This window comes from Astyanax mexicanus, chromosome 6 (genome assembly GCF_023375975.1).
Source record: "Astyanax mexicanus isolate ESR-SI-001 chromosome 6, AstMex3_surface, whole genome shotgun sequence".
Classification (NCBI taxonomy): Eukaryota; Metazoa; Chordata; class Actinopteri; order Characiformes; family Acestrorhamphidae; genus Astyanax; species Astyanax mexicanus.
The window spans coordinates 3,901,950-3,927,150 of NC_064413.1; the positions used below are offsets into that span (position 1 = coordinate 3,901,950).

The 25,201-nt window shown below is 34.6% G+C and overlaps 1 protein-coding gene across 1 annotated transcript; it reads left to right on the forward strand.

The window, feature by feature from the left end:
• The first annotated feature begins 895 nt into the window (after positions 1-895).
• Positions 896-23,929, forward strand: LOC103045564 (NF-kappa-B inhibitor delta). The gene is made up of 12 exons (XM_049480178.1): positions 896-1,043; positions 9,744-9,886; positions 11,641-11,665; positions 13,018-13,268; positions 13,953-14,173; positions 15,142-15,247; positions 16,543-16,689; positions 16,812-16,863; positions 18,321-18,499; positions 19,529-19,645; positions 20,728-20,892; positions 21,801-23,929. The coding sequence occupies exons 1-12, from the start codon at positions 1,028-1,030 to the stop codon at positions 21,870-21,872; spliced, it is 1,494 nt and encodes a 497-aa protein (XP_049336135.1). The 5' UTR covers positions 896-1,027; the 3' UTR covers positions 21,873-23,929.
• Positions 23,930-25,201: the final 1,272 nt, after the last annotated feature.

A 25,201-nucleotide genomic window follows, 5' to 3' on the forward strand; every position in this document is an offset into this window, starting at 1 on the left:
AATAAGGAGATAGCATCTCAACATAATGACTTAGTATCTCAAAATAATAAGATAGCATCTCTACATGACGACTTAGTATCTTAATACAACAATTTAATTTCTCAAACTAATTACTTAAAATCTCAAATGAACGAAATAGTATCTCAAAATGACGATTGAATATCTAAAAATTACGAACTAGTATCTTAAAATGATGAGATAGTATCTCAAAACAATGAGATATCAACTCAAAAAATCTCTTCTACTCTTTCGTTTGTTTATTTTTTTTATTATTATTTTATTGTTTATTGTGTTTTACTGTTTTACATTACTTTTTCTATATGCTAAACATGTTTCGTGCTGCTGTAACAAGTGAATTTTCTCCATGTGGGATCAATAAAATTAAAACAATCAATCAATTAATCAATCAATCAAATCAAAACAGACCTACATTATTTTTATAAGGTTAGATGAACGAACACAGATTCACACACTGTGCTGTGAGGATGCTCTCAATTGATTGGTCTCCCAGCCCTATGTAGCTTATTTACAATTTTGACAAACTTTTTGGAATCTGGAAAAAATGGGCAATATTCCCCTTTAAAATCATTCTCTGAATTGTTGGATTTCACGTCAAAAACTCTGAATGAAATCTAAATAATTTTTAACATTAAATGATTGTGAAATGTTTAAAAAAATCGACGGAATTCCCTATTAAAAACATCTTCTCGGCATTTTTTACTCTCCTAAAAAAAAACCGAATAATTTTAAGTAAGCACCGCCCATCAGCCAATCAGAGAGTCTGCGTCTTCTAGCCTCCGCCCCTCAGCCAATAATAGCCCGTGTCGTCACTTGGACCCGCCCTTGTTTTGTTACGCTTGCTGTATGTGTACAAACTCTCCGCGTGAGGCTCAGATAGAAGCGGAGAGCTGCGGGAAGGAGCGGCGGTTCTTCTCAGAACAGGAGAAAAACTGAAGAAAAACAGAAAATAATTCTTTTTCCTCGGTGTGGTGTGCTGAAAACAGTAGACAGCAAAAGGAGATCTGACATGCACTTGCAGAAATGTGAGTAAACTCTATTTACCCGACTTTAAACTCGCGTTAGAGTGTTTGATTTTAGTGTTTTTATGTTAGTAGGTTGACAGCGGTTTAATACAGACTTTTTAAGACGTTCAGAGACACATATAATGTTTTTGGTAAACAAGGTTTTTATTTAATTTGCATGGAGGATCCCCAGCTTTGAGCTGTAATTAGTATTTTAGAGAGGTGGACGGTGGAGATTCCCCTCAGTAAAACTCTGTTTACCCCTCCCAGCTTTATTTTCACTTCTCCTTTCAGGCAGGCGTGGGTCTGTTTAGTGTATCACACACGGCTAGTCTACCGTGTAGCAATCTGAGCCAGATACTATTAATATAATCAATAAAATAATACTCAATCAGTATACTAAATAACTTAATGTATAGGCTATCTAATAAGATACTATACGATATGTATAATCAATGCGATAATATACTGTTAATATCATCTATGTAAGATAATACAGTATCTATATAATCAATAAGATATTACATTAGTAATATCATTAATACGATCACAGTTTACTTAATAAGATAATACACTATCAGTATAATCAGTAAGATAATACACTAGTAATATAATTATGATAATATGATAATACAGGACACTCATAACAGTAACATAAGACACTATCAGTAGCCTATAATCAATATGCTAATACAGGCTACTTTATAAGATAATACACTAGTAATGTAATCAATAACATACTAATCAAATTTTACAATAGTAATATATTCAGTACGATATTAAAGACTAGATAGATAAAATAATACGATAATACACTAGTAATATAATAATAAGATTACAGTCTACGTATAATATATAATGTAATACACTATTATTGTACTTATTAATATAATTAATAATCAATAAGTTGTTAATAAGATATTACAGTATCAATATATTCAATAGGATATTATAGACTAGATAAATACGCTAATAAAATAATACACCATTAATATAATCGATAAGATATTATAGGCTAATAAATAAGATAATACATTATTAATATATTCAATGTGATAATTGACAATAAGTGTACTTAATGACATAATATATAGTATGCTACTTAATAAGAGAATACATTAGTATTAGTAATATAATCAATAAGGTTACAGGCTAATTAGTAAAACAATACACTATCAATATCCAGAACAAGATCATATGTATAATGTATAGTAAAAAATATATATTCTCTTATACTTTTTTTTTTAAAGTACATACTTAGTGACATAAAGCATGCTAATGAATAATATTAATGAATTCAATAGGATATTACAGATTACGTTATAAAAAAACAGTATCAATATATATATTCGCTACACTCAGTAAATTAATGCAGGATTTACTTGATAAGAGTGCACTCAGTAAGTCTCAATAAGACAGAATACTCAATGAGATAATACACTGTGAATACACTCATCATTAAAATGATGTAATATGAATATCTAAAGAGCTGTAAAGTGTGTAAGAGCTTCGCTCGGCTGGTGCGTGGGCAGCGGAATCCCCGTGACGCCCCTGCGCGTGACGAGCAGGGTTTTCCGCGTTTAGAGTATCAGAGATCAGCGAGAGGGATTCCCTCACCCACGCGCTCACCATCAACCGCTCGAGCCGAGTCTTACCGCTCATCTGTGGCCCTGCTGAGACAGTCGATGATCTCATCCTGCATATTAATCAGTGAACTCTCACATAGTATTACTAACTCAACTCATAGTATTACCGACTCAATAATAACTCATAGTATTACTGACTCAGTATTAGCTCATACTATTACTGACTCAATTAGTATACTAATAGTTTGTAAACACACTGAGTTTACAGATATTTTATTAAATCATTGTTATATATATATATACACACAGAGTTTATTAACTCAATGAGTTTATAGATAGTCTATTTACTTAATGACTATACTCAAAGTTTATATATATATATATACTCAATAAGTATATAGCTGATGTATTACCTCACTGAGTATATTGTATATTTTAGGTTATTATCTCAATGAGTTTATAGATAGTTTATTAGCTCACTGATAGTTCATTAACTGAGTTTATTAACTCTGTATGTTAACTGATATATATATTAACTCAAGGAGTATATTGATAGTTTATTAACTCAATGAGTATAAAGTCTATTAACTCAATAAGTATGCTGATAGCTTATTAACTCAAAGAGTTCATGGATACTTTATTAACTCAATGAGTACACTGATAATTAAACACTGAATGAGTATATTAATAATAACTCACTAAGTATATTAATGGGGTATTAACTCACTGAGTATATTCATATTGTATTAACTCAATGAGTATATTAATAGTGTACTAACTTACTGAGTATACAGGTAGTTTATTAACTCACTGAGTATATAGATAGGTTATTAACTCAGGGATTATACAGATAGTTTATTACCTTAATGTGCATATGGATAGTTTATTAATTCAAAAAGTAAATATTGATACTTTATTAATTCAATGAGCATACTGGTAATTAAAAACCTGAATGAGTATATTAATAGTGCAATAACTCGCTGAGTATATTGATAATGTATCAGCTTATTAAGTATTAACTTGATAGTTTATTAGCTCGTTGAGTATATAGATGGTCTATTAGCCTGTTGAGTAAGGTGATAGTGAATTAGCTCATTGAGACATTACATCATCATTCTAGTGTTTATATTGATTGTATAATAATACAGTGGTTATATATATTATTATGTGGTTGAATCATCATTCAGGACTGGGTATTTTTTTCTGTGTAACCCGTGTGATTTCAGTCAGTGTGATGAGGGCATGCCTTTATTTAATTCATTTACTCAATATTATAGTTTCACATTGAGTATGCTGAGTATACTGTGAGCACTGGCTATTACAGAAAGGTTTATATTATAATAAATAAAAATAGAAAAGTATTGCTAATAGAATAGGACTCTCTACAGCGGATTAACCTGTATCTTTATATATAACTAACTAACTAACTAACTAACTTTTGTTTAGGAGGAGTTAAGAAATTGGGGATGAGGTGGGGAGTTAGGGTGGTGATCACACAACATCCCCATCTCACTAAAGCTCTTGTCGCTGAATACAATCAAATCCTCACAGCAATGCACTAAAATTTTGTAGAAAGAGTTGCCATAACAGTAGAGAGAGAGATGCTTAGACAAAAGATAGGCACTTTTTTTAAACTTTAATTTTAGAATAAGCAATAAATGAGAAGGTGTCCCAATACTTTTGCCCATAAATTTTAGAAATTAAATGTCCTTAGATCTATAATGAAAGTCGTATATGTTTGAGTTAACACTAGTAAGCAAGAATATGAACTTACATGTAAAAGTTGAAAATATCACTCAGCTTAGTGAATCCCATTAAAATTAATTTAGTTCAATGTTAATTTTAAGTTTATTTATTATTATTTCAAAGGTAGGGAGTAACAATAAACAAAAAAAAATATGTTTATATTTGTATATTTTCTTTTTAATTTGTTAGCTTTTTTTAGTGTTAGTGTTTTTAGTTAGAAGTGAACAAAAATTCTATAAATGTATAAAACAGTATGTGATGTCAATTTTAATTGATTTTACAATTAAATCATTCACATGTTCTTTAAATTTATCATGCAGAAATTAAAGTTAAAACTTTTTAAAACCTAACCTGTCAACCCCACCTCTTCAGAGGACTATTTAAGACTTTATTAAATTATTTTTTATTAGTTATTAATTGAAGGAGGACAAACACATGTAATTAGAGACAAAAAAGAGAAAATAATCATTTTTAAATAACATAAAAAAAAGATAAAAAAGCAACAAAATAAACCAACATATTTTGTACATATATTATAACGAACATAGATTTTTTGGTAATTAAAAGGAAAGGCATAGGAAAAAAATACAAATAAATAAATAAATGATGGTAGAGAAAATTGGTATTGGTGAATTGGTGATTGTGTGTGTGTGTGTGTGTGTGTGTGTGTGTGTGTGTGTGTGTGTGTGTATATATGTGTGTGTGTTTAAGGGGTGTAGCGATTATTTGTTGAAGTTGAGTAAACAGTAGTTTTTGAGTTGTGAATTGGATCGAAGTTAAAAAACTATTATAACTGAAATGGGACTAACGTAGTAAGATTTGAAGACTTGTCTGAAGGGTTAACTACTTCCTGTTCTGCTTGACTTGAGTGTGTAATAACATAATTTGCATTCGGGGGCTACGAATCGGCTAGGGGTGCCCTTTGCATTTTGGGAAACCCCTTCACGAAGCCTGATTGTGATCCAAAGGGTACAATTGTAATAGTACAGAGTTAATAGTGAATAGTAAATGTTATGACCTGTAAGTTCTTGGAATACAGAGTGCAGTGAAATGCAATACGATGTGCTTTGAATTAGCTTGCGGTTGCACGAGAACACAGCAGATGTGTGATATTACATCAGTAGAGTTTGCTTCATGTATTATTAGTGAATATTATGAATTGTAGTGAGTGGGTAAAGCTAATTTAGCGTATTTCCTTCAGGTGGATATTATTTCAGAGCGCTATTTAAGTTTTTTCCTGTACCTAGAATACCGCGGTGCTGCTTTTCCTCTACCTGAGGAAAATGAACCCAGGCGTCTGATAGCATCGCTGCTTGGAGAGGCAGTGAGTGGGTGGAGGTGGGTGAAAGGCAGGCTCAGGAAGGGTGGGAGTAGAGTAAAGTGAAACCGAAGTGAACAGAGAGCAAACACACAAACCGATAGGAAAGGGAATTATCCAGTTCAGGCACAATGGAGTTTCCACACCGCTCGAACCCAAGCTGCCTTCCTCTTTTCAATCCTCAGCCGTGAGAGCTTGTTCACTTGAGTGGTTTTCATAGAAACTGCTCGTTTTTTTTTCTCCCCCCTTCAACAGCATACGGAAAGCGAAAAGCGCCACATTCATATCTCACCCAGTTCTGCACTGGCACGGGTATGCCCCACTTAAGGGTACATACAATAAAAGTGACATCATTGAAAGAAAGGGAACACCAATAGAGAAGAAGAGCCATGCAAATGTTTCTGCTTTATTTCTCACACAACTCTTACCAAAAGAACTTTTACCAAGGTCCCAGATTTTACATTTAAAAATAATAGTTTTTGCATTACCAGAACCACAGATTCCACACGAGTCAGCAGTTAAGTTAAGTTTGGCTGCATTCCAGATATTTTCCAAGCCATTATGTGACTTTTGGAAAATGAAGTGTAATATGATGGAGTGCTACATACTAGTAGCTCTCCAGCCCAGAGGGTTGTTGAACCCAATTGCAGAACAACTGATCTCAAAGCTGGTAAACCCAAGAAAAAAGGAATGAAAAATAAATAAATAAATAAAAACACTGCTCCTCATGCAGGATCCAACCCGTGTCATCAGGGTCGCAGTCCAATACACTATCGCTGCCCCGGCTAGTGAATTGAGACACACCTGGGAAAAATTATCTTATAAGGAGATAGGGAGCCCAAGAATGTGCGAAAAAACAAGAATGCTCGACAGACAGAGAGACAGGGAAGGGATGTAAACAAAAGCTCACCAGAGAAGCATTTTATTTTTATTTCTTCATTATCGTTCAATATGTAGAGTATTCTGGTTTTAAGTTTAACACGTTTAAGTTACTACATGATTTCTTATTTAGGATATTTAGCATTTAAGGAGTCTTGCCTCTTAAAAGAACTCTCATTTGTATAGTGCGGCATTCAGTCACCCAGACAGGGAATTGAACCCTAGTCTCCCACATGATGTGGTAGCTCACTGGCTGGGGGTGGTGTTATCCGCTGCACCACACCAATCACACTTATGTGTTCCTTCACAGTCTGGATCACTTCAGTATTCATTTACAATATATGTATATTGGCTGGTACTGTATGTTGAGCATTACTTTAGGGTATGTACCTGAGGTTTGTTGTAGTCATAGTGTTTTTCACTACAGTAGAAATATAGAATATCAGTAATATAATAATGTAATATAATTTCAGTATATTACAGCCTTCAACGTCAAAAAAAGTGCAAAAAAGTGTATTTTTTAAAAGATTAAGTTCTATAATGTCCTAATAACACTCAAGCCACAAGATAATATTAGCTAGTAGCTAGTTAGTCCTGAGCTACACAAGTTAAGTTTACTTACAAAAAATAGAGAAAACCGGTTGTCTTAAAAAACTTAAGTAACGGGTAGTGAAAACTTAAATTAGCATAACCTAAAACATCAAGTTATTACAACTAAAGGGAAAGTTGAATAATTATTATTATTATTTTTTTTTTTTTTTGTTATACTGTAAGTCCGGATAAGTTGAGTTTACCTAACTTTTTAAAGGCAGCTGGTTTGCTAAATTTTTTAAGTAATGGGTAATTAAAACTTGAGTTGGCATAAATTAAAATTTCAAGGTATTACAACTAAAGGGGAAGTTGATTTATTTCTAAGGTATCCCAGGGGGAACCACTACACACTGATAATGGTGAGTGTCTGTCAGAAACTGTTGGACACGCCCAGTATGCAAATAGATTGTGACAGAAGCCAATGGAATAGAAGCTGCCAACGAAAACAGACTAAACTCAGTTATTATAATAAGTTGGTTCAACTCAAAGATCTCAGTTTGAATAGTTGAGTATTGTTTAGAAATATCCAATTTTATGTAAAACAGACTCTTGTATGGGTTTACAGTGCAACAATACATTTTATATAACTGTTTAATAACGTTTGCATGATACTGTATTTATGAAGCTATTAATTAAGAGGCTCTGTGGGTTATAACAGCTGTTCAGATTGGTTTATCAGCAGACAGCACAGCTTCAAACCACAGCCTTTACCAGCTAGGCAGCTCTGAGTCTGTATCTGCAGCTGATTGTACGTCAGAGTGATGGGAGGATGTGGTTGGCGGCGAGAGTGTAACGGAGGAAAGGAAACAGAAAAAAAGCGCCCTGCAACATCCTCCACTGCCTTACACTGAGGAGTGACAGACAGACGTGACCTCACCGCCTCTCTTCCTAATGGAATACCTTCCTCACCATCTTCACTCTGACGAGCGAGACGCTCCCTCATCGGAAACTTCAGCCTTATCTCACGTTCGGGGTTCAGACTTTGAAGAAATAAATAATATAAAAAAAAACTTTCCTCCGTCTGCTCCAGAAAACACAGCACTGATGATGGTGGTGATGATGGTGACCACTGGAAACCCTTCGATATTTTGCTATGTTTGCTTTCTTTTAATCTTAAATATTTCCCCTCTCTCTTTAGTGACTAACTAAAGGAAAAGACCTTCTAAATCAGACAGCACAGTGGTGTAACCGATGGTTAAAGGGAAAGCACAAGATCAGATCTCAAAAATAATAACAACACTGTGTGCATGGAACTCTTTAGTATTGAGACATCCACACTAGAGTGATGACTCGTTTCATTCATAGTAAAATCTTTTATTAAGGTGTCTACTTCACATTAACATATTCAAATTAACCCCTTAACAGACCAGGGTTTTTGTCAATTGTCTGCCTGACATTGCACCCCTAAATCTTGAAGACTTATCATTATAAGACAATATAAAAGAATATTTAAGTAAATCTGCTAATGTCTAAAAATATAATAAATAAAAGCATAAAACTGGCTCTTTCCTGAACAGTTCATGTCCTCCAAACCTTTAGTTTCAATATGTTTATCTAGTTTTTAGGTCTAGTACTTTCTCTTAACACATCGCAATCAACTTGAAATCAAGCGCAAATGCACGACAACATCACACCTGCTTAAAACAATAACATATGCACTGCATTTTTTTCCTATTTTGACCATTTTTGTGTTTTCTGCAAACCTATGCCCTAAATAAGTTATTAAACAATATTTTCATTGAAATTTGGGAGAAGTGTTGTCAGTAGTTCATAGAATAGCACAACAATGTTCAATTTATGAAAATATATATCTATAAATAGTAAAATCAGAGAAAAATGTCATGCAAAAGTTATTAAAAATGCATTGCTAGCTCAAGACTATATAATATTATCTTATATTATAGATTGAGTGGTATTAGGAGAATTATACAATTCTTTCTGTTAAAAAATACATTGCACTTTAATGACATTGAATTGAGAGTATCCGTATCAGTATTTGGTGGTATATCTCTTAGTTTTAATCATTGCTCGACATGCTCTCCACCAGTCTTTCACGCTGCTTTTGGGAGACCTTATGCTAAGGTCCTGGTAAATTAATATGATTTTTCTAATATTTCAATGTATATATTATAGAGCATATATACTGTTACATTTTATAGCTTTTCTTTTGCTCATATCAATATTAGTATAATATTGTACTAATGGAAATTAAGAAATATTTTGTGGTTTTCTTTTTTGTCCTTATCACCCAACCTTTTGTATTAAGACTTAAATGTCTTGATTCATTAGTGCATTTAAATAAAATAACTTATATATCACTTATAATAAAGTTGAGTAAAGAAAGTTAAGTTACAAATGTATAAAGTCTTAATGGAAACACATTGGAAAAGTGTTTGGGCTCCTTATGCAGTTAAAACATTTAATTTTGCTTTTAAACCACCATGCTTATTGGTTGGTACAGTGCTTTTAAAGTTAAATAACTCACTATTACACTATCAAACATCTTTTCTTTCTCTTATCTGATCTTCCTTCCTCCAAAAAGCTTTTTTTTGTCTACCTGCTCAGCTGAAACTTGATCTTTGGACATTTGTGTGTTCACAGCGCCAAAGGAGAAGTCGTGTTACACTCTGCCCACAGTGAAGAAACTCCTGGAGCAGAAGAGAAAGAGAGAGACTTCATCTGTACCTCCGGCCTGCGCTTCTGCTGCTGCATCCAGTACCGCTGGAGCCGTCGCGTCCGTACCAGTGAGTACCCTCATGCAGCGTTCCATCAGCTTCCAGAGCCCTGAGAGAGCACAATTTGCCTTACTCTTACATCTCTGGTTGGGTACAGTAGATGGTGCTCTTTCCCCTCATCAGTCTTAGGGTGATGTGGATCAGCACAAGGCTGCATCTGTGAGCTGCACCATATATATCAGAACCGAGTCTCTGAACACAGCATTAGCGCTGTGATGCTACTCGGCAGTCTGACTTCATTTGTGTCAATGGAGGCATTTGCTAGTCTTCACCCTCCTGATGTGATTTTGGGGCATAACTAGTGATAGGGGGAGTCCTAATGAATGGGTTTGGTAATCGGCTGAGCAAAACTGGAGTGGAGAAAGTGGAGAAAATGGGGAAAAATTAGAAATAAAATTATATATATAAAAAAAGAAAAGACTCTAGTCTGCCAGGCCTAAACCATACTACATAATTATTGCTACCTCCTCTCAACAATACAGGGAAATACCAGCATTTAAAAGTGATTGACAACAATATATAATATAAATATAATTAAATAATTAAGTTTTGCCAATCTAATGCCAATTTTTTTAAAAATACCTTTTATTGAACGTTTAATAAATATGTGCACTGTTTAAAATTTGCACTGGTGATTTTAATGTTTTTTTTTTTTCAAATAAATGAAAAAAAAAACATTAATATATTGAGCATGCAATTTAAAAATTATACAAATTTTTGATTGTTACAGAATTATAGAATTATTCTTATTAAATATATTATATAAAATTATTTTATTTTTTCTTAAAAAGTACTATTTAAATCTAAACTGCATTCAGAAATATGCGTAGAAGAAAACTATTAAACAGTAAAGTAATAAACAGAAGTAAAGCAGTTGTTTTTGTTCTTAATAAATACACTTTTTGTATTTTTTGTTTTTTGTTACAACTAAGTAAAAAAGTATTGGAAAAGTGTCATATCAGTATTGAAAATTGTTGTTTTTCAACAATACCGAGCCCTATTTGTGGTATATGTCTACTGCCATATATTCTGCTGGATAAAAATGGCTGTTTCTATATATTTTTATTTAATTTTTTTTCCCATTTTCTCCCCAATTTACACGGCCAATTACCCAACCCATTCATTAGGACTCCCCCTATCACTAGTGATACCTCAACACACCAGGAGGGTGAAGACTAGCACATGCTTCCTCCGATACATGTGAAGTCAGCCACCGCTTCTTTTCGAGCTGCTGCTGATGCAGCATTACCGAGCAGCCAGCGCGCTTGGAGGAAAGCGCAGCGGCTCGGCTCCAGTACATCAGCTCACAGACGCCCTGTGCTGCAGACATCCCCGTAGGAGTGATGTGGGGAGAGAGCGCCATCTACCCACCCAGAGGGAGCAGGGCCAATTTTGCTCCCTCTGACGCCGGCAGCTTGATGGCAAAGCTGCATGAGCTGGGGTTCGAACCGGCGACCTCCTGCTCATAGTGGCAGCGCTTTAGACCGCTGGACCACTCGGCGCCCCAAAAATGGCTGTTTCTAACAAAAGTTACAGACCTGTGCCAAACCGCCTTAAGATTCCAGAAGTATCTTTCTTAGTGACCAAAAGAGTAATCTATTAATAATACTCCCCAGTCTATGAGTCAGTATTTGTGGGCTGGAGCTTCTGCCAGATCATAGTTTACTAGAAGCTTGATTTACTTCACTGAGCATGTGCAGTTAATCATACATGACACATTTCCTTTTGACGAATGATAGAAAACTTCTTTTTCTTTTAAACAGGTGTCAACATCAGCTCCTTCTGCCAGTAAGTGACACATTTACCAGCCTCTTCATCACCGATAGTGCACTACATGCATGATAAATCATTTACATTTAATGCAATTTAATCGATGTATGTAAATTATTTAATTGGTTAATTTTTAAATATTAAGGTATAAGTTTTTGTTTTATTTATTTATTGTTTCAAAATATTATTAGCTCTTAAAAATAAAACTTGTTCATTCATAAATCAATTCCTTGCCCTAGCCTAAAACGATTTTGATATTACTAGTTGTTCCATAGCTGTAACTGGATATTTTTTAGAATTTATTCGATTAATTATATCATAACTTTTATAATTATTATTAGAATTTAATAATTGTTATAATAATGTTATTTATATAATAATTATTTTTTTAATACAGAGAATAGTATTTATAGTCTGTAGTTTATTCATATTTTATAGCATTTACATAATTAATTATATCTATTTTGATAAAAATTATAAGAATTTAATATTTTCCGTTTTCAGTTTTCTAAGAACAGAGAATAGTTATCATTGTCTGTAGTTTTATATCTGTAACTTAATATTTTATAGAGTTTACTGAATTAATTATATCATAATGTTGATCATTATTATTAGAATTAAATAATTATTATAGTTTAATATTTATTTAACTTTTTTTTTTTACTAAATACAGAGATTAGTAATTATTGTCTGTAGTTTTATAGCTGTAACTAAATATTTTATAGGATTTACTGAATGAATCATATAATAACTTTGATTAGTATAATAAAAATTTATTAAAATTTAATAATTTCGTTTTTTATATCATTTCAGTTTTCTAAGTATAGATAATAATAATTGTTTTGTCTGTAGTTTCATAGATGTAGCTGAATATTTTATAGGATTTACTGTATGAATTATATCATAATTTGATAATTATCATACAAATTTAATATTAATATATTTTCAGTTTTCTAAATCTAGAGAATAGTAATTATTGTCTTTAGTTTTATAGCTGTAACTAAATATTTTATAGAATTTACTAATTTAATTATATCATACCAATGCTTTAAATTTTATATTTATATTGAAATTATAATAAAAATTGAATAATTATTATAATTTTGATATTTATCTAATTTTTGTTTTCTAAATACTTATACTTCTAAATACTTACTCATAACTTTTATAAGTATCTTACGAATGTAAATATAGTTTTAATTTCAGTTTTCTAGGAACAAAGAATAGTAATTATTGTCTGTAGTTTAATTGCTGTAACTGAATATTTTATAGAATTTACTGAGTGAATTATCTCATAACTTTTATAATTGTTATAAGAAATGTGCTGAAAGTCTCTCTCTCTCTCTCTCTCTCTCTCTCTCTCTCTGCAGGCTCCAGCAGTAGCTATTTAGACATGGCAGCGATGAGATACGGCCGGTGGGATACGGTGCCTCTACACCAGCAGCCGTGTGTTTCCTTCCAGACACTGGGGCTCAGTTACATCCCCAACTCCCCCGCCCCTCACAGCTTTACCCCTGCCCCAGCCTACAGCCACAGCCTGCCCACCACGGAGACCCCAGCCACCAGCTACAGCCCACATCAGCTCCAGGACTGTCAGGATGGCCAGATCCCGCAGCACTATGTGAGACTCCCCAACACACAGCCTAGTGTTTTACCTTGTCTGCATCAATCTGTTTTAGAATATTATATTAGAACTTACACTCATATACCAAAAATTATAATAATAATAATAAAGTCCCATCCATCTGGAAACTCACTAATCATGTGCTCAGATAATTTACATAGCCTTGCCATGAGCACACTGGCCATAACAGGTGTAGGTGTTCCCAAGCAGCCCCCTTCATCACCTATAATACTTCATCAACAACTGACAATTCATATACTGCTACCCCATGATGCATGTGAGCGTAATCAGTATCAGTTGGTGTTTTTTTATTGTGGAGTGGACTGAAACCAGCTTACCAGCTTGCCTTGAGGTTAAACTGTAGCATTTGTTTGATTTTAATTAACTTAATAATTATTATTATTTAGTATTTAGGTTAAGGTAGCTTAATTTAACCACACTTTTAAATCAGTTAAGCTGTTTAATTGAAAATAAAAAAACAGTTTACTACTATTTTAATATTATTTGTAAGTTTAATGAGTAGCAGTGGGATGTTTTCATCCATAAAGTACATATTTAAAAAATTATATAACATTATTTTTGATTGCTAGATCAGCGGGTTTTAAATCACAGTACATTTTTAAAACAGGTCACGTCTCATTACTAGTTTTTTAATTCCCTGTATACTTTTTTTTTTTGCAGCCTGATTGTCCTGTGACGGCAGCCCTGGCGGATACCAGCGCTGCCACCGTTCAGAGCGGCTGCTACTCCTGGTCCAATGAGCTCAGGACCCAGACCCCTGCAGCCGCCTGCGGCCTTCAGTACAAACACCAGCTGGACATGGCCAAGCTGGAAGAGGCTCGGCAGTTCCTACAGGGCATGGACTACAGCAGAACCACCTGGCAGGACGATGACGGAGACACGTGAGTAAAATAGTTCAAATTTACTTCATTTCTTAACCCTATTTTCTTAAATCTATTTTCTTGTTTATTCTTGCATTTTACACAAATTGAGGCCTGTTGTTCAACAGAATTGACATTCACAGGTGTTGAACAATAAAACTGAAACACCCATCATTTTAGTGTGGGAGGTTTTATGGCTAAATTGGAGCAGCCTGGTGGCCAATTTTCATTAATTGCACATTGCACCAGTAAGAGCACACAACATTGTGGGTGACACACCAGAGTTCAAAAGAGGACAAATTGTAGGTGCACGTCTTGCTGGAGCATCTGTGACCAAGACAGCAAGTCTTCGTGATGTATCAAGAGCCACGGTATCCAGGGTACTGTCAGCATACCACCAAGAACGACCAACCACATCCAACAGGATTAACTGTGGACGCTGTAAGAGGAAACTGTCTGAAAGAGATGTTCGGGTGCTAACCCGGATTGTATACAAAAAACATGAAACCACGCCTGATCAAATCACAGCAGATTTCTATGTGCACCTCAACTCTGCCTAATTAATAACCATTAATAATCTTCTTTATAAACCATTCATAATGCCTTTATAAAGGTAGTCTTATTTTAAGCTGGTACTGATTTAATATTATAATATTAGAGTCTTCCATTGTCTGCATTGCAAACACAAAACAACATTATTATTATTATTATTATTATAATTGATAAAATATTTTCAACACTGGCACATAATTCAGGCCTGAAAGGGTTAAATACTGCAGAATAAAAACTTTTATTTTTTTTTTCTAATAAAATGCTGCCCTATTTTTTTATAGACTGTACATGAAATTACTGCAAGATTACCACAACTCTTAACTGAGTAACAGTAACAGTATTCTCAGATAGCGAGTGCAGGGCTGCAGGATGATGATAAAGCTCTGCTTTGAGGAGAATACATATTTATAATATTTATGATAATGTGCCTCTGTTAGGATTCTGCACATCTACACCGCTAAGGGCCAGAGGGAGTACGCATTTGCTGCAGCCGAGAAGCTGCAGGAGCTCGGGCGTCTCGACTCCAAGGAGCACAAGGGCAAGGTACATTTGTGTGTGTGTGTGTGTTTGTGTACAGTACAGGCCAAAAGTTTGGACACACCTTCTCTTCTTCAATGCATTTTCTTTATTTTTATGACTATTTACATTGTAGATTCTCACTGAAGGCATCAAAACTATGAATGAACACATGTGGCGTTTTATATTCTAGTTTCTTCAAAATAGGCACCCTTTGCTCTGATTACTGCTTTGCACACTCTTTAGGCATCACTCTCTCAATGAGCTTCTTTAAGAGGTGGCCACCTGAAATGAAAAGATTTCCAACAGTCTTGAAGGAAGGAAGGAGTTCCCAGAGGTGTTTATTAGCACTTGTTGCTCCTTTGTTTTCTTCACTCTGCGCTCCAGCTCACCCCAAACCTCAAATCTGGATTGGGTTCAGGTCCGGTGACTGTGGAGGTTCAGCTCATTTTTTGTTAAGTACATAAAACTCCACATGTGTTCATTCATAGTTTTGATGCCTTCAGTGAGAATCTACAATGTAAATACTTTAATGAAAATAAAGAAAACGCATTGAAAAAGAGAAGGTGTGGCCAAACTTTTGGCCTGTACTGTATGTGTGGTCTTTATATTTTGGTTTATGATACAGAAAGGTTGGTAATTTACTATATTTTACTAAAATGAATTAAGATTGCTTATTCTTGTCATAAGCAGACTAAATATTATCATATATCATGTTTTTTTTGGTACATTTTATGGGTTTCAACATAAATCCAGTGTAAAGGTGAAACACGGATTGTAGTGAAACATGATAATGAGTAAAACTTTAAGCCTAACAGTCTTACAGGACTAGTGATAGGGGCTTAGCATTGCTCATGCATTGAAAATAGCTATTTTTACACCATTAACAAAGTTATTTTAAAGTTCCCAGTGCCTCGTTTAAAATCTCAGGGCCCTCAGAATTCTACCAATGAAGTGTGGAGCCACTTTGAGCTTGAGAATGATGTAAAAATGATTTTAAAATGATGTAAAAAGTGTAAAACAATTTTATGCCCCAATCACTACCATTGAAAGCCTGTTGGAAGCATCAGCGAAAAGCGCTGTATTAATAAATGCTGGTTGTAAATTTGAACTTAAAGATATTTTGCAAAAGTTTGTACATGTTATCATGTTTCACTATGATGCAAGTCCATTTCACACCAGATTTCTCCTTTAAGACCAAATACAGAGAGCCTGAGAATAACAGCTAATGTTTATAGGCTCTCCATCCCTCCATGTTTCGCTGCTCCACATGTTATATTTGAGCCAAATTTTCTCTTAACACTAATCACATTGTATCACAGACCGCATTGCTGGTGGCAGTGACAGCCAATCAGCCAGAGATCATCCAGGACCTGCTCAGCCTGGGAGCAGATATGAGCATCTGCGACAACAAAGGACAGACTGCACTGCACCTGGCAGCCACATACGGATACCCTCAAATCATGCAGGTAATAAAGATAGAGAGAGTTCATACAGAAAGCTGACTATATTTCAGCAAAATATAATAAATATTTTAAATATAATTAAAAAAAAAAAACCTTTGTTGATGTTGATTTTTCTTAATTCATAGGAATTGCTGTCAGTGAACCCCAGGGTGGACATGGAGGCCCGCAATTTTGAAGGTGAAATATTGATTATTGCAGGATTGTTGCATATTAATAACTACTACACTCACCAACAAGGAAACTCTTTCAAAAATAGTTGCACTCAGAAGAGAGTGTAGGATTGCAATAGATATTTCTGATATTTCATACCATGTACAGTATTTATACTGAATATTTTTAATAGACAGTTCCTTACGATTGTGCTGTAGGGGTGGAGAGTTGATAGAACGTCTAAAAGATAGATGGAAACTTTATTGTCTGTTAACTTTACATTTAATGCAAAATTGTGTTTGCCAGTCTGACAGACAAATACATGGAATTACACTATATAGGGGACTTGTGTAGGGCACTTTTTTGTGCCAATTCTTCCTAGCTAGTGGAACACTTTCAACAAGTAACCTATAAATCATGATCAGATGATCAGAGTATGTTTGCTTGTATTAAAACTTCTTAACATCCTGAAAAGAGAGAGAAAGCCTCTGCCCCTATGCATTTTCAGTTCAGGGATTAGTTCTATCTTCAAGGCAAGCTGTTAAAATGGCAGCGGTATGTAGACGAGCATTTTCCTGCTGGAATAGAAAACTTGAGTGTCCATTCAAAAAAGGGCAGGCCACTGGTTGCAGGAGATAAAGCAGCGGGGGGCGCTGGAATAAAGAATGCATGATGAATTGGATAGAAGAAACTTTTTAGACTTTATTATAAACATCTCAGCTTGGTTGTAAGGATTTCTGAATTAGAACTTAATTTCCTGAGTATAAAAGAGCGCTTTCACACCTGTAGTTCTGAAATGTAGTTTCTATGATCCGGATCAGTTGAGTAGTTTGTTTATTTGAAGCGTTTCTCCCTCTTGTCTCCTCTGATTGGTCAAACACAGTTTTTTTCAATGGGACGTGCAGCAGAGATTTAGTTGTTAACGGTGTCACGCAGATGTGATCAGTGAACGCTGCACATACCGCGCTCTTAGTGTGTAAACAGCATGGAGCAGCAGAAACAGTGTTTGTTCATAGCAGTATATAAATCAGATTAAACTGCACCATAGCTCAATAAAAAAAGTTGATTTGATAACTGGGTCAGATCGAGCCCAGATCATGTTCTCACCACAAGCGAACCACTTCAGAAAAAAATGTGTGTGTTGGCCAGGGGTGAGGCAGATTTCGATGGAATTAATCACTTTTGTCAATGATTTAAAGTTGACAGCCCTAATTATGACTTATATATTATAATAACACTGATTTAATCGCATACAACCTATAAAAACAAGTGGTCCGCATGGTTTAGAAATTAAACACACGAAAAATATACAATATGAGCATGTGAAGGATTCTTCTAGTCCATATTTGTCACATTAATTTTATTTTATTATGAGAAAATACATTGCAAATTAACCTTTTGCACCTTTAAATGACAATATATTGAGCTGCTACTTCTCTCTCACTCTCTCTTTCTTTTTCTCTTTGTCTGTTTTACACTCTCAGGGCTCACCCCCTTGCATTGTGCAGTGATTTCCCACAGTGCCACGATGAAGGCTCTTACTGCCTCCTCCTCCTCTTCCTCCTCCTCCTGGCAAACTGATGGCAGTCTGCAGACTCAGGCCAATAATAAACTGTTCTGTGTGCAGCTGCTGCTGGAGGCTGGAGCTTCCCCTATCAGCCAGGTGTGTGTTTATATCTAATTTAATGCAGTTTCACTACACTGAGCATTGCTCCTGGTTGTATTAGAGTTCCAGCTTGATTTAAAGCGTGTCTTTGCTATCGTAAAGACGTGAAAAGTACACCTTGCACTGCTTGAAATGCACAATGCATGTGTTTTATGCATAACACAAAATAGGAATACAGTATATTTAGAAATATATTTACGCTTGTGAGGTGTGTTCAGGTATCTTAGCGGTGGGAAATACAGGTGCTTCACTGACTGATTAAATGCACCAAAGTCAGAGCTCATCTGGCTCTTAAAAGGAATGAGAACTGGCTCACTGATTGGTTTATTTCACGTTATGTTTTTTGCACTCGCATGATACCAAAGACTCACAAATACACCCTAAATCCAGCTGTGTGATCTGCAATTGACCAGTGCACTATAGATCACTAAAATAGGGCCCCTAAATTTATGAAAAAAAATAATAAAAATCCTGTGAAATGACTTAATACTAAAAGAATAAAACTGTTTTCGATTTGACTTCTGTTCAAAACTAAGAATACTTTTAATTTTCCAATACATTTTGAAGAATCAGAATCATTTACAGAATTGGAAAAACTATTAATAATTCTGGAAGAGGTGTACAATATATATCAGCATGTCAAAACCTGTGAGACACTGGGAAACACCTACCTCACCATACCTCACTATGCTTCACTATAACTCACCATACACCACCATACCTCACTATACCTTACTATACCTTGCCATACCTCATTATACCTTTCTACCCTAAAGTTATTGAATAATTAGTTTGTAGTTTTATTTGTGTAAAAACATAATTTCACAAACATTAAAACAGTGCCTTTAAATTTCAGTAATGTAGCATTTTCACATTACTCTGTGTTTCCCGGCAGCATACAGAAAGTGAAAGATCTATATTATACCCCTGCAGTTTCAAGCTAAATGCACACGGAAGAAGAGCGCGTACGTTCTCACGCTCACTTCAGTTTCACTTTGTGACATCACATGTCTCTGTGTTTCACAGGAAATCAAAAGCAACAAGACCGTTCTCCACTTAGCCGTGAAAGAGGGGAATATCCAGCTGGTGCATTTTTTCCTGAAAATCCAACTGCCAGACATGCAGGTTTTCATCAACATGAAGGTAAGGAACTTCCATTACACACTGTTTATACAGCGGCTTGCAAAAGTATTCATACCCCTTTGAACTTTGAACATTTTTTCACCATACAATCCCAAACTTAAATGTATTTTATTTTAAGTGATATTTTAAGTGATAGACTATAAACACAAAGTAGAACATAGTTACAAAGGGAGCGTTAGAATTTAATGAAATTAACAAACGAAACTAGAAAATAAACACAGAAACAAACAATAAACAAGGGACAATAAATAAGGCAACACACTATAGTTAGTTAAATATAAAAACATGGCAAAATAAACAGAAACTCAGAAAACAGGGAATAAGAGAAACAGCCAGAACAATAGGACCAGGACGTAGTTAAAACAATAGGACTAGGGAAGTAGCCAAATGATAGGACCAAGAAGTAGCCAAAACTATAGAATCTGGAAGTAGCCAAAACAATAGGACCAGAAAGTAGCCAAAACAATAGGACCAGAAAGTAGCCCAAACAATAGGACCAAAAAGTAGCCAAAACGATAAGACCAGAAAGTAGCCAAAACAATAGGACTAGGAAGTAGCCAAAATGATAGGACCAGAAAGTAGCCAAAACGATAAGACCAGAAAGTAGCCAAAACAATAGGACTAGGAAGTAGCCAAAACGATAGGACCAGAAAATAGCCAAAACGATAGGACCAGAAAGTAGCCAAAACAATAGGACCAGAAAGTAGCCAAAACGATAGGACCAGAAAGTAGCCAAAACGATAGGACCAGAAAGTAGCCAAAACAATAGGACCAGGAAGTATGCCAAAACAATAGGACCAGGAAGTATGCCAAAACAATAGGACCAGGCAGTAGCACTGAGAATGGGGGAAAACAAAGGGAGCACTGGACTAAAAAACACAAACAGAAAACTGCTAAGCAGAGCTTATGGAAAATTGGTGGACTAGCAAATTAAACTGGGCAAATGAACAAAACAAGAAATAAAACAGGAAAACTTATTTTTGTTACTACGTAATTACTCTTTAATTATTGATATTTTCCCACCATTTGATCGAATGACGTTGGTGAACTTACACTGTACACACTGATGTGTGTTTCCTCAGGCTCACGGGCACACAGCCCTACACATGGCAGCAGGGCTTCATGGAAACCCTCACCAGGAGGAGCTGATCCGCCTGCTGCTGAGCAGAGGAGCAGACCCCAGCATCCGCAACCTGGAGAACGACCAGCCCGCCCACCTGCTGCAGAGCGGCCAGCAGGGGGAAAAGGTGAGATGCAGGGCTGGAGCTAGACACCTAATTTTGTTATATGGTTATATTAGTTGTAGACGAAACTGCTTATGTTAAAATGTTTTATCATTCCATTTGAGGATTCCCCACAGATGCTCAATAGGGTTTAGGACTGGAGACAGATCTTGGCAAGTCCATCACCATTACCCTCAGTTTATTTAGCAAGGCAGGGGTCTTCTTTAACTGGACTGTAAATTAATGTGTTATTAACAGTTTTAAAAAATAGGACTTTATATACACACCGCCTGACCAAAAAAAGTTTCCACCTGGATTTAAGTAAGTAAATGATGTGGGGTTGGTTGATGCTGCAGTTGGTCTGCAGGTTTAGGTTCAGCAACAGTATGTGCTGAAAGAATGAGGTCAGCTGACTACCTGAATATACTGAATATAGACCAGGTTGTTCCAACAATGGATGCTCATTGAGAATCTTTGGGTATTTTAAATTAGTTGAACATTTGTGGGCACATATACAGATCTGGAAAGAAATAATAGAGCACTTAAAAATGATGAGTTTCTTTGATTTTACCAAATTAAAAACCTCTGGAATATAATCAAGAGGAAGATGGATGATCACAAGCCATCAAACCAAACCACCAAATTGAACTGCTTGAATTTTTGCACCAGGAGTAAAGCAGCATAAAGTTTTCCAAAAGCAGTGTGGAAGACTGGTGGAGGAGAACCTGATGCCAAGATGCATGAAAACTGTGATTAAAGACCAGGGTTATTCCACCAAATATTGATTTCTGAACTCTTAAAACTTTTACTTTTAAAAATTTTACTCAAACATAAACCTATAAATAGTTAAATCAAAGAAACTGAAGTGGTCTCATTTTTTAATATTCATTTAGGATTAAACTGATTGAGTTTTCTCTTTGCTCTTTTCTCAGCTCAAGCTCATCTTGAAGAAGAGAAATGCCTCCTCTAGGCGTCGTATCACATCCTTACAGGACCAAGAGTGACCAGGACTGTTTCAGTCCCACCGTTTATATCTCCCTTTACTTCTCTTAGGGACATCAAAGGCCTGCACATAGTTACGGGAAAAGCACAAGGCACAGCACTATTTCAAACAGTGAGGAAATAAAAACGAAAAAATTGATATTCATCGATAGGGGTGGACGATATGACGATATAACTGTGTCACACTATGGAGTTACGAGCCACGCATGAGCATTATTAATACTTTTATTAATACTTCTAAAGGCCTAACCAAGCATTAGAAGATCTTTTAAGTCGTAAAGTTGCCTAAAAAAAATAGTGTCTTAATAATTCAGTTTGAGAGCTAAGATGTGTTTAATTCATTTATTAAATGCATTAAAATGCAGCATTTTTTATTTAATTTAATTTAATTTAATTTCTCAAAGGACATTAAAGGAAAGTATTACATAAAAAATGTATTCTAACTACACAGCTAGTTCTATTAATGCTGAAAGATTTGAACCTAAATGTATGTGTATAAAAACCTATTTGTGGTGGAAGGATACATGCAAAGTGTTATAAGGCAAAGTAGTTCCAAAAATAAAACAACTGTTCCAACTTCAGACCTAAAAAAAAAAAAGTTAAAATACAAAACTCGTTTTGTATGGACATTATATTGTCCCAGATATTTAAATATTAAAATATTTAATATTTTAATTTCAATGTTTTTTTTTTAACACAAATCAAACATTTAATCTCTTCCAACCCTTTCATTTCATTACAGTTATCTACTTATTATGCCTATTTTTTATATATATATATTATTTTTGATTCTTGTTACTGACCTGGAAATATTACACTCCATGTGTCCTTAAAGCTTTTAGAATGTAAATATTTTTTTTTTTATATAAAAATGCTTTTACTGCAGAGAAAACCTAAAAAAAAAAGTAAACTGCGAAACTTATAATGATTAATAGTATTATTGTAATTTTAAGACCATATTATGGCACTATATAATGATATAATGATCATATAATATCATAATAATGTATTTACAGGTTTTTAAAGAGCAGTAAACTTTTAATAAGTAAGAATATTCACTTCACACTTCGATTGGAAAATAATAAACAATGAACAAGTTAATTTAACAAACAAAATAATTAATAAAACCACAGTTTTGAACAAACACAGAGGCATTTTTGAAAAATCTTTCTCAAAAAAAAAAATTGAGAAATCTTGAGGATTTCCATTTAAGCAATGATTGAGGTCACGTCCCTATATCCTACAGTATGTCGATAAGTATAATAGTATATCGCTACAGTCCGACGACATATCAAGTATAGTACAAAAAAGTATCGTGATAATATCATGATTTTTATATCTGATAATACCATATCGCCCACCCCTAATGATCACAAAGACAATTATGACAGTTATGAATGTTTGCAGACATGAGCAGAATTAGATCATATTCACTCTCTCACTGTTTGAAATGTGCTGCGGCCACATCCGATTAGATTCTATTTTATTACATTCAGATTTTCACATTCAGAGGCTTTTATTCAGTGTATCCTCTCATGAGGGTGTTTTCTTTTTCTAAAGAGGAAGAAGTGATTTCTGTGAAATCTCCCACTAATTCTTAAAAACCATATTGGTTTCGGAGGGGGGGAGGGGCTGGCCTGGCCTGGCTCCTCCCCTCGTACACTGCATCAGTGTGATTTACTCAACTATATTTATTTTCCACGTCATTTTTTAATGCGTTACATTTTTAATGCAATGTTTAATTTTTGTTTGTTTGTTTTTTTATTTTATCGTATTGTCGCTGCTGTGACTAGACCTCGTATCTCCCGAGCGTATGTTCCAAGTCTTTAGACTTACGTCATGTTTACAGGTTTACAGATTCCTTCCAAGTCATTCTGACCATTTCTCATTACACACAGTGTAAAAAAAGACGGGAGATATGAGGTTTAATACATTCTGTAAAAGAAATGAAGGTGCAGTGAAGTGTTCTTTGAGCAGGTTTTTGTGCTTAGCCTTAAAAATAGCCTTAGTTTAAGTCTTTTTTAAGATGTTTTAAACGTCTTGAAAAAAGCCAGAGATATTCATTCAGTTGGCTTACTGATTTAATTAAAAAAATAACTAATAGGAACTAAGTGGAGTTACTTAAGGTGCTGTATATGTCCATATACTGTATGTGCATTATTTGCTTTTAGCTATGAGTGGGGTAAAAGTAACCAAAAGTGTTTGGAATACCCCAGTTTTGCATTGGATCCTATTTATTCAATGTATGAACTGTGCAAAATTGTTCAATTATGTTTGTCTTAAATATATAAAAGTTTTGTGAGACAATACAAGAATGACAAGCTTACAGGTAAAGTCTCTAAACTTTTATTATGAAAGGGGTCGTAAAAAGACCATAAAAAGTCATATAAAGGTAAAGTCTGTAAACTTTTATTATGAAAGGGGTCGTAAAAAGACCATAAAAAGTCATATGAAGGTAAAGTCTGTAAACTTTTATTATGAATGGGGCCTTAAAAAGACCATAAAAAGTCATATAAAGGTTAAGTCTGTGAACTTTTATTATGAAAGTGGTCTTAAAAAGACCATAAACAGTCATATAAATGTAAAGTCTGTAAACTTTTATTATGAAAGTGGTCTTAAAAAGACCATGAAAAAGTCATATAATGGTAAAGTCTGTAAATTTTTATTATGAAAGATGTCTTAAAAAGACCATAAAAAGTCATATAAAGCTAAAGTCTGTGAACTTTTATTATGACAGGGGTTTTAAAAAAGACCATAAAAAGTCATATAAAGGTAAAGTCTGTAAAGTTTTATTATGAAAGTGGTCTTAAAAAGACCAAAAAAGTCATAGGTAATAAAGGTAATAAAAAGCTTAAAAGTTTTTTAGGCCCTGTTTTAGCAATCTATATAGCGCATCGTTCTATTGCGCATCACAAAGCTTGATTTAGGGTGCGTCAGTGTGTCTTTCAGTATCATGAGGGCACAAAAAAAAATATGCCTTGGCGTCTTGAAACCTGCAAAAGTCACGTACTAATTTTCTTAATTAATTATGGGTGTTTTTTTTTTTTTATTTTGGATGTAACATAAAATAAACCAATCAGTGTGCCAGTTGCCATTCCCTTTAAGAGTCGGATGAGCTCTGACTTTGGCGCGTTGGTATCTTAACAGCGCATCGCTTTTGTGCATCTCAGCAGAGACAGATACTGATCTCTGCGTTCACGCTGTGAAGATACACCAGCAGCTCTTTTAAGGGAACAGTAATGTTATTTTATTCTTTATTCTGTTTATTGTTGAGTTAAAAGTTGGGTGTACGTGCAGCTTTGCCATCAAGCTGTCGGCGCTCAGAGGGAGC

Excerpts from the sequence above, each read along its gene's own strand:
- LOC103045564 (XM_049480178.1), top strand. Across the intron at positions 18,500-19,528 it reads GAGCTTCCCCTATCAGCCAG|GAAATCAAAAGCAACAAGAC; the intron begins GTGTGTGTTTAT and ends TGTGTTTCACAG. Across the intron at positions 19,646-20,727 it reads AGGTTTTCATCAACATGAAG|GCTCACGGGCACACAGCCCT; the intron begins GTAAGGAACTTC and ends GTGTTTCCTCAG.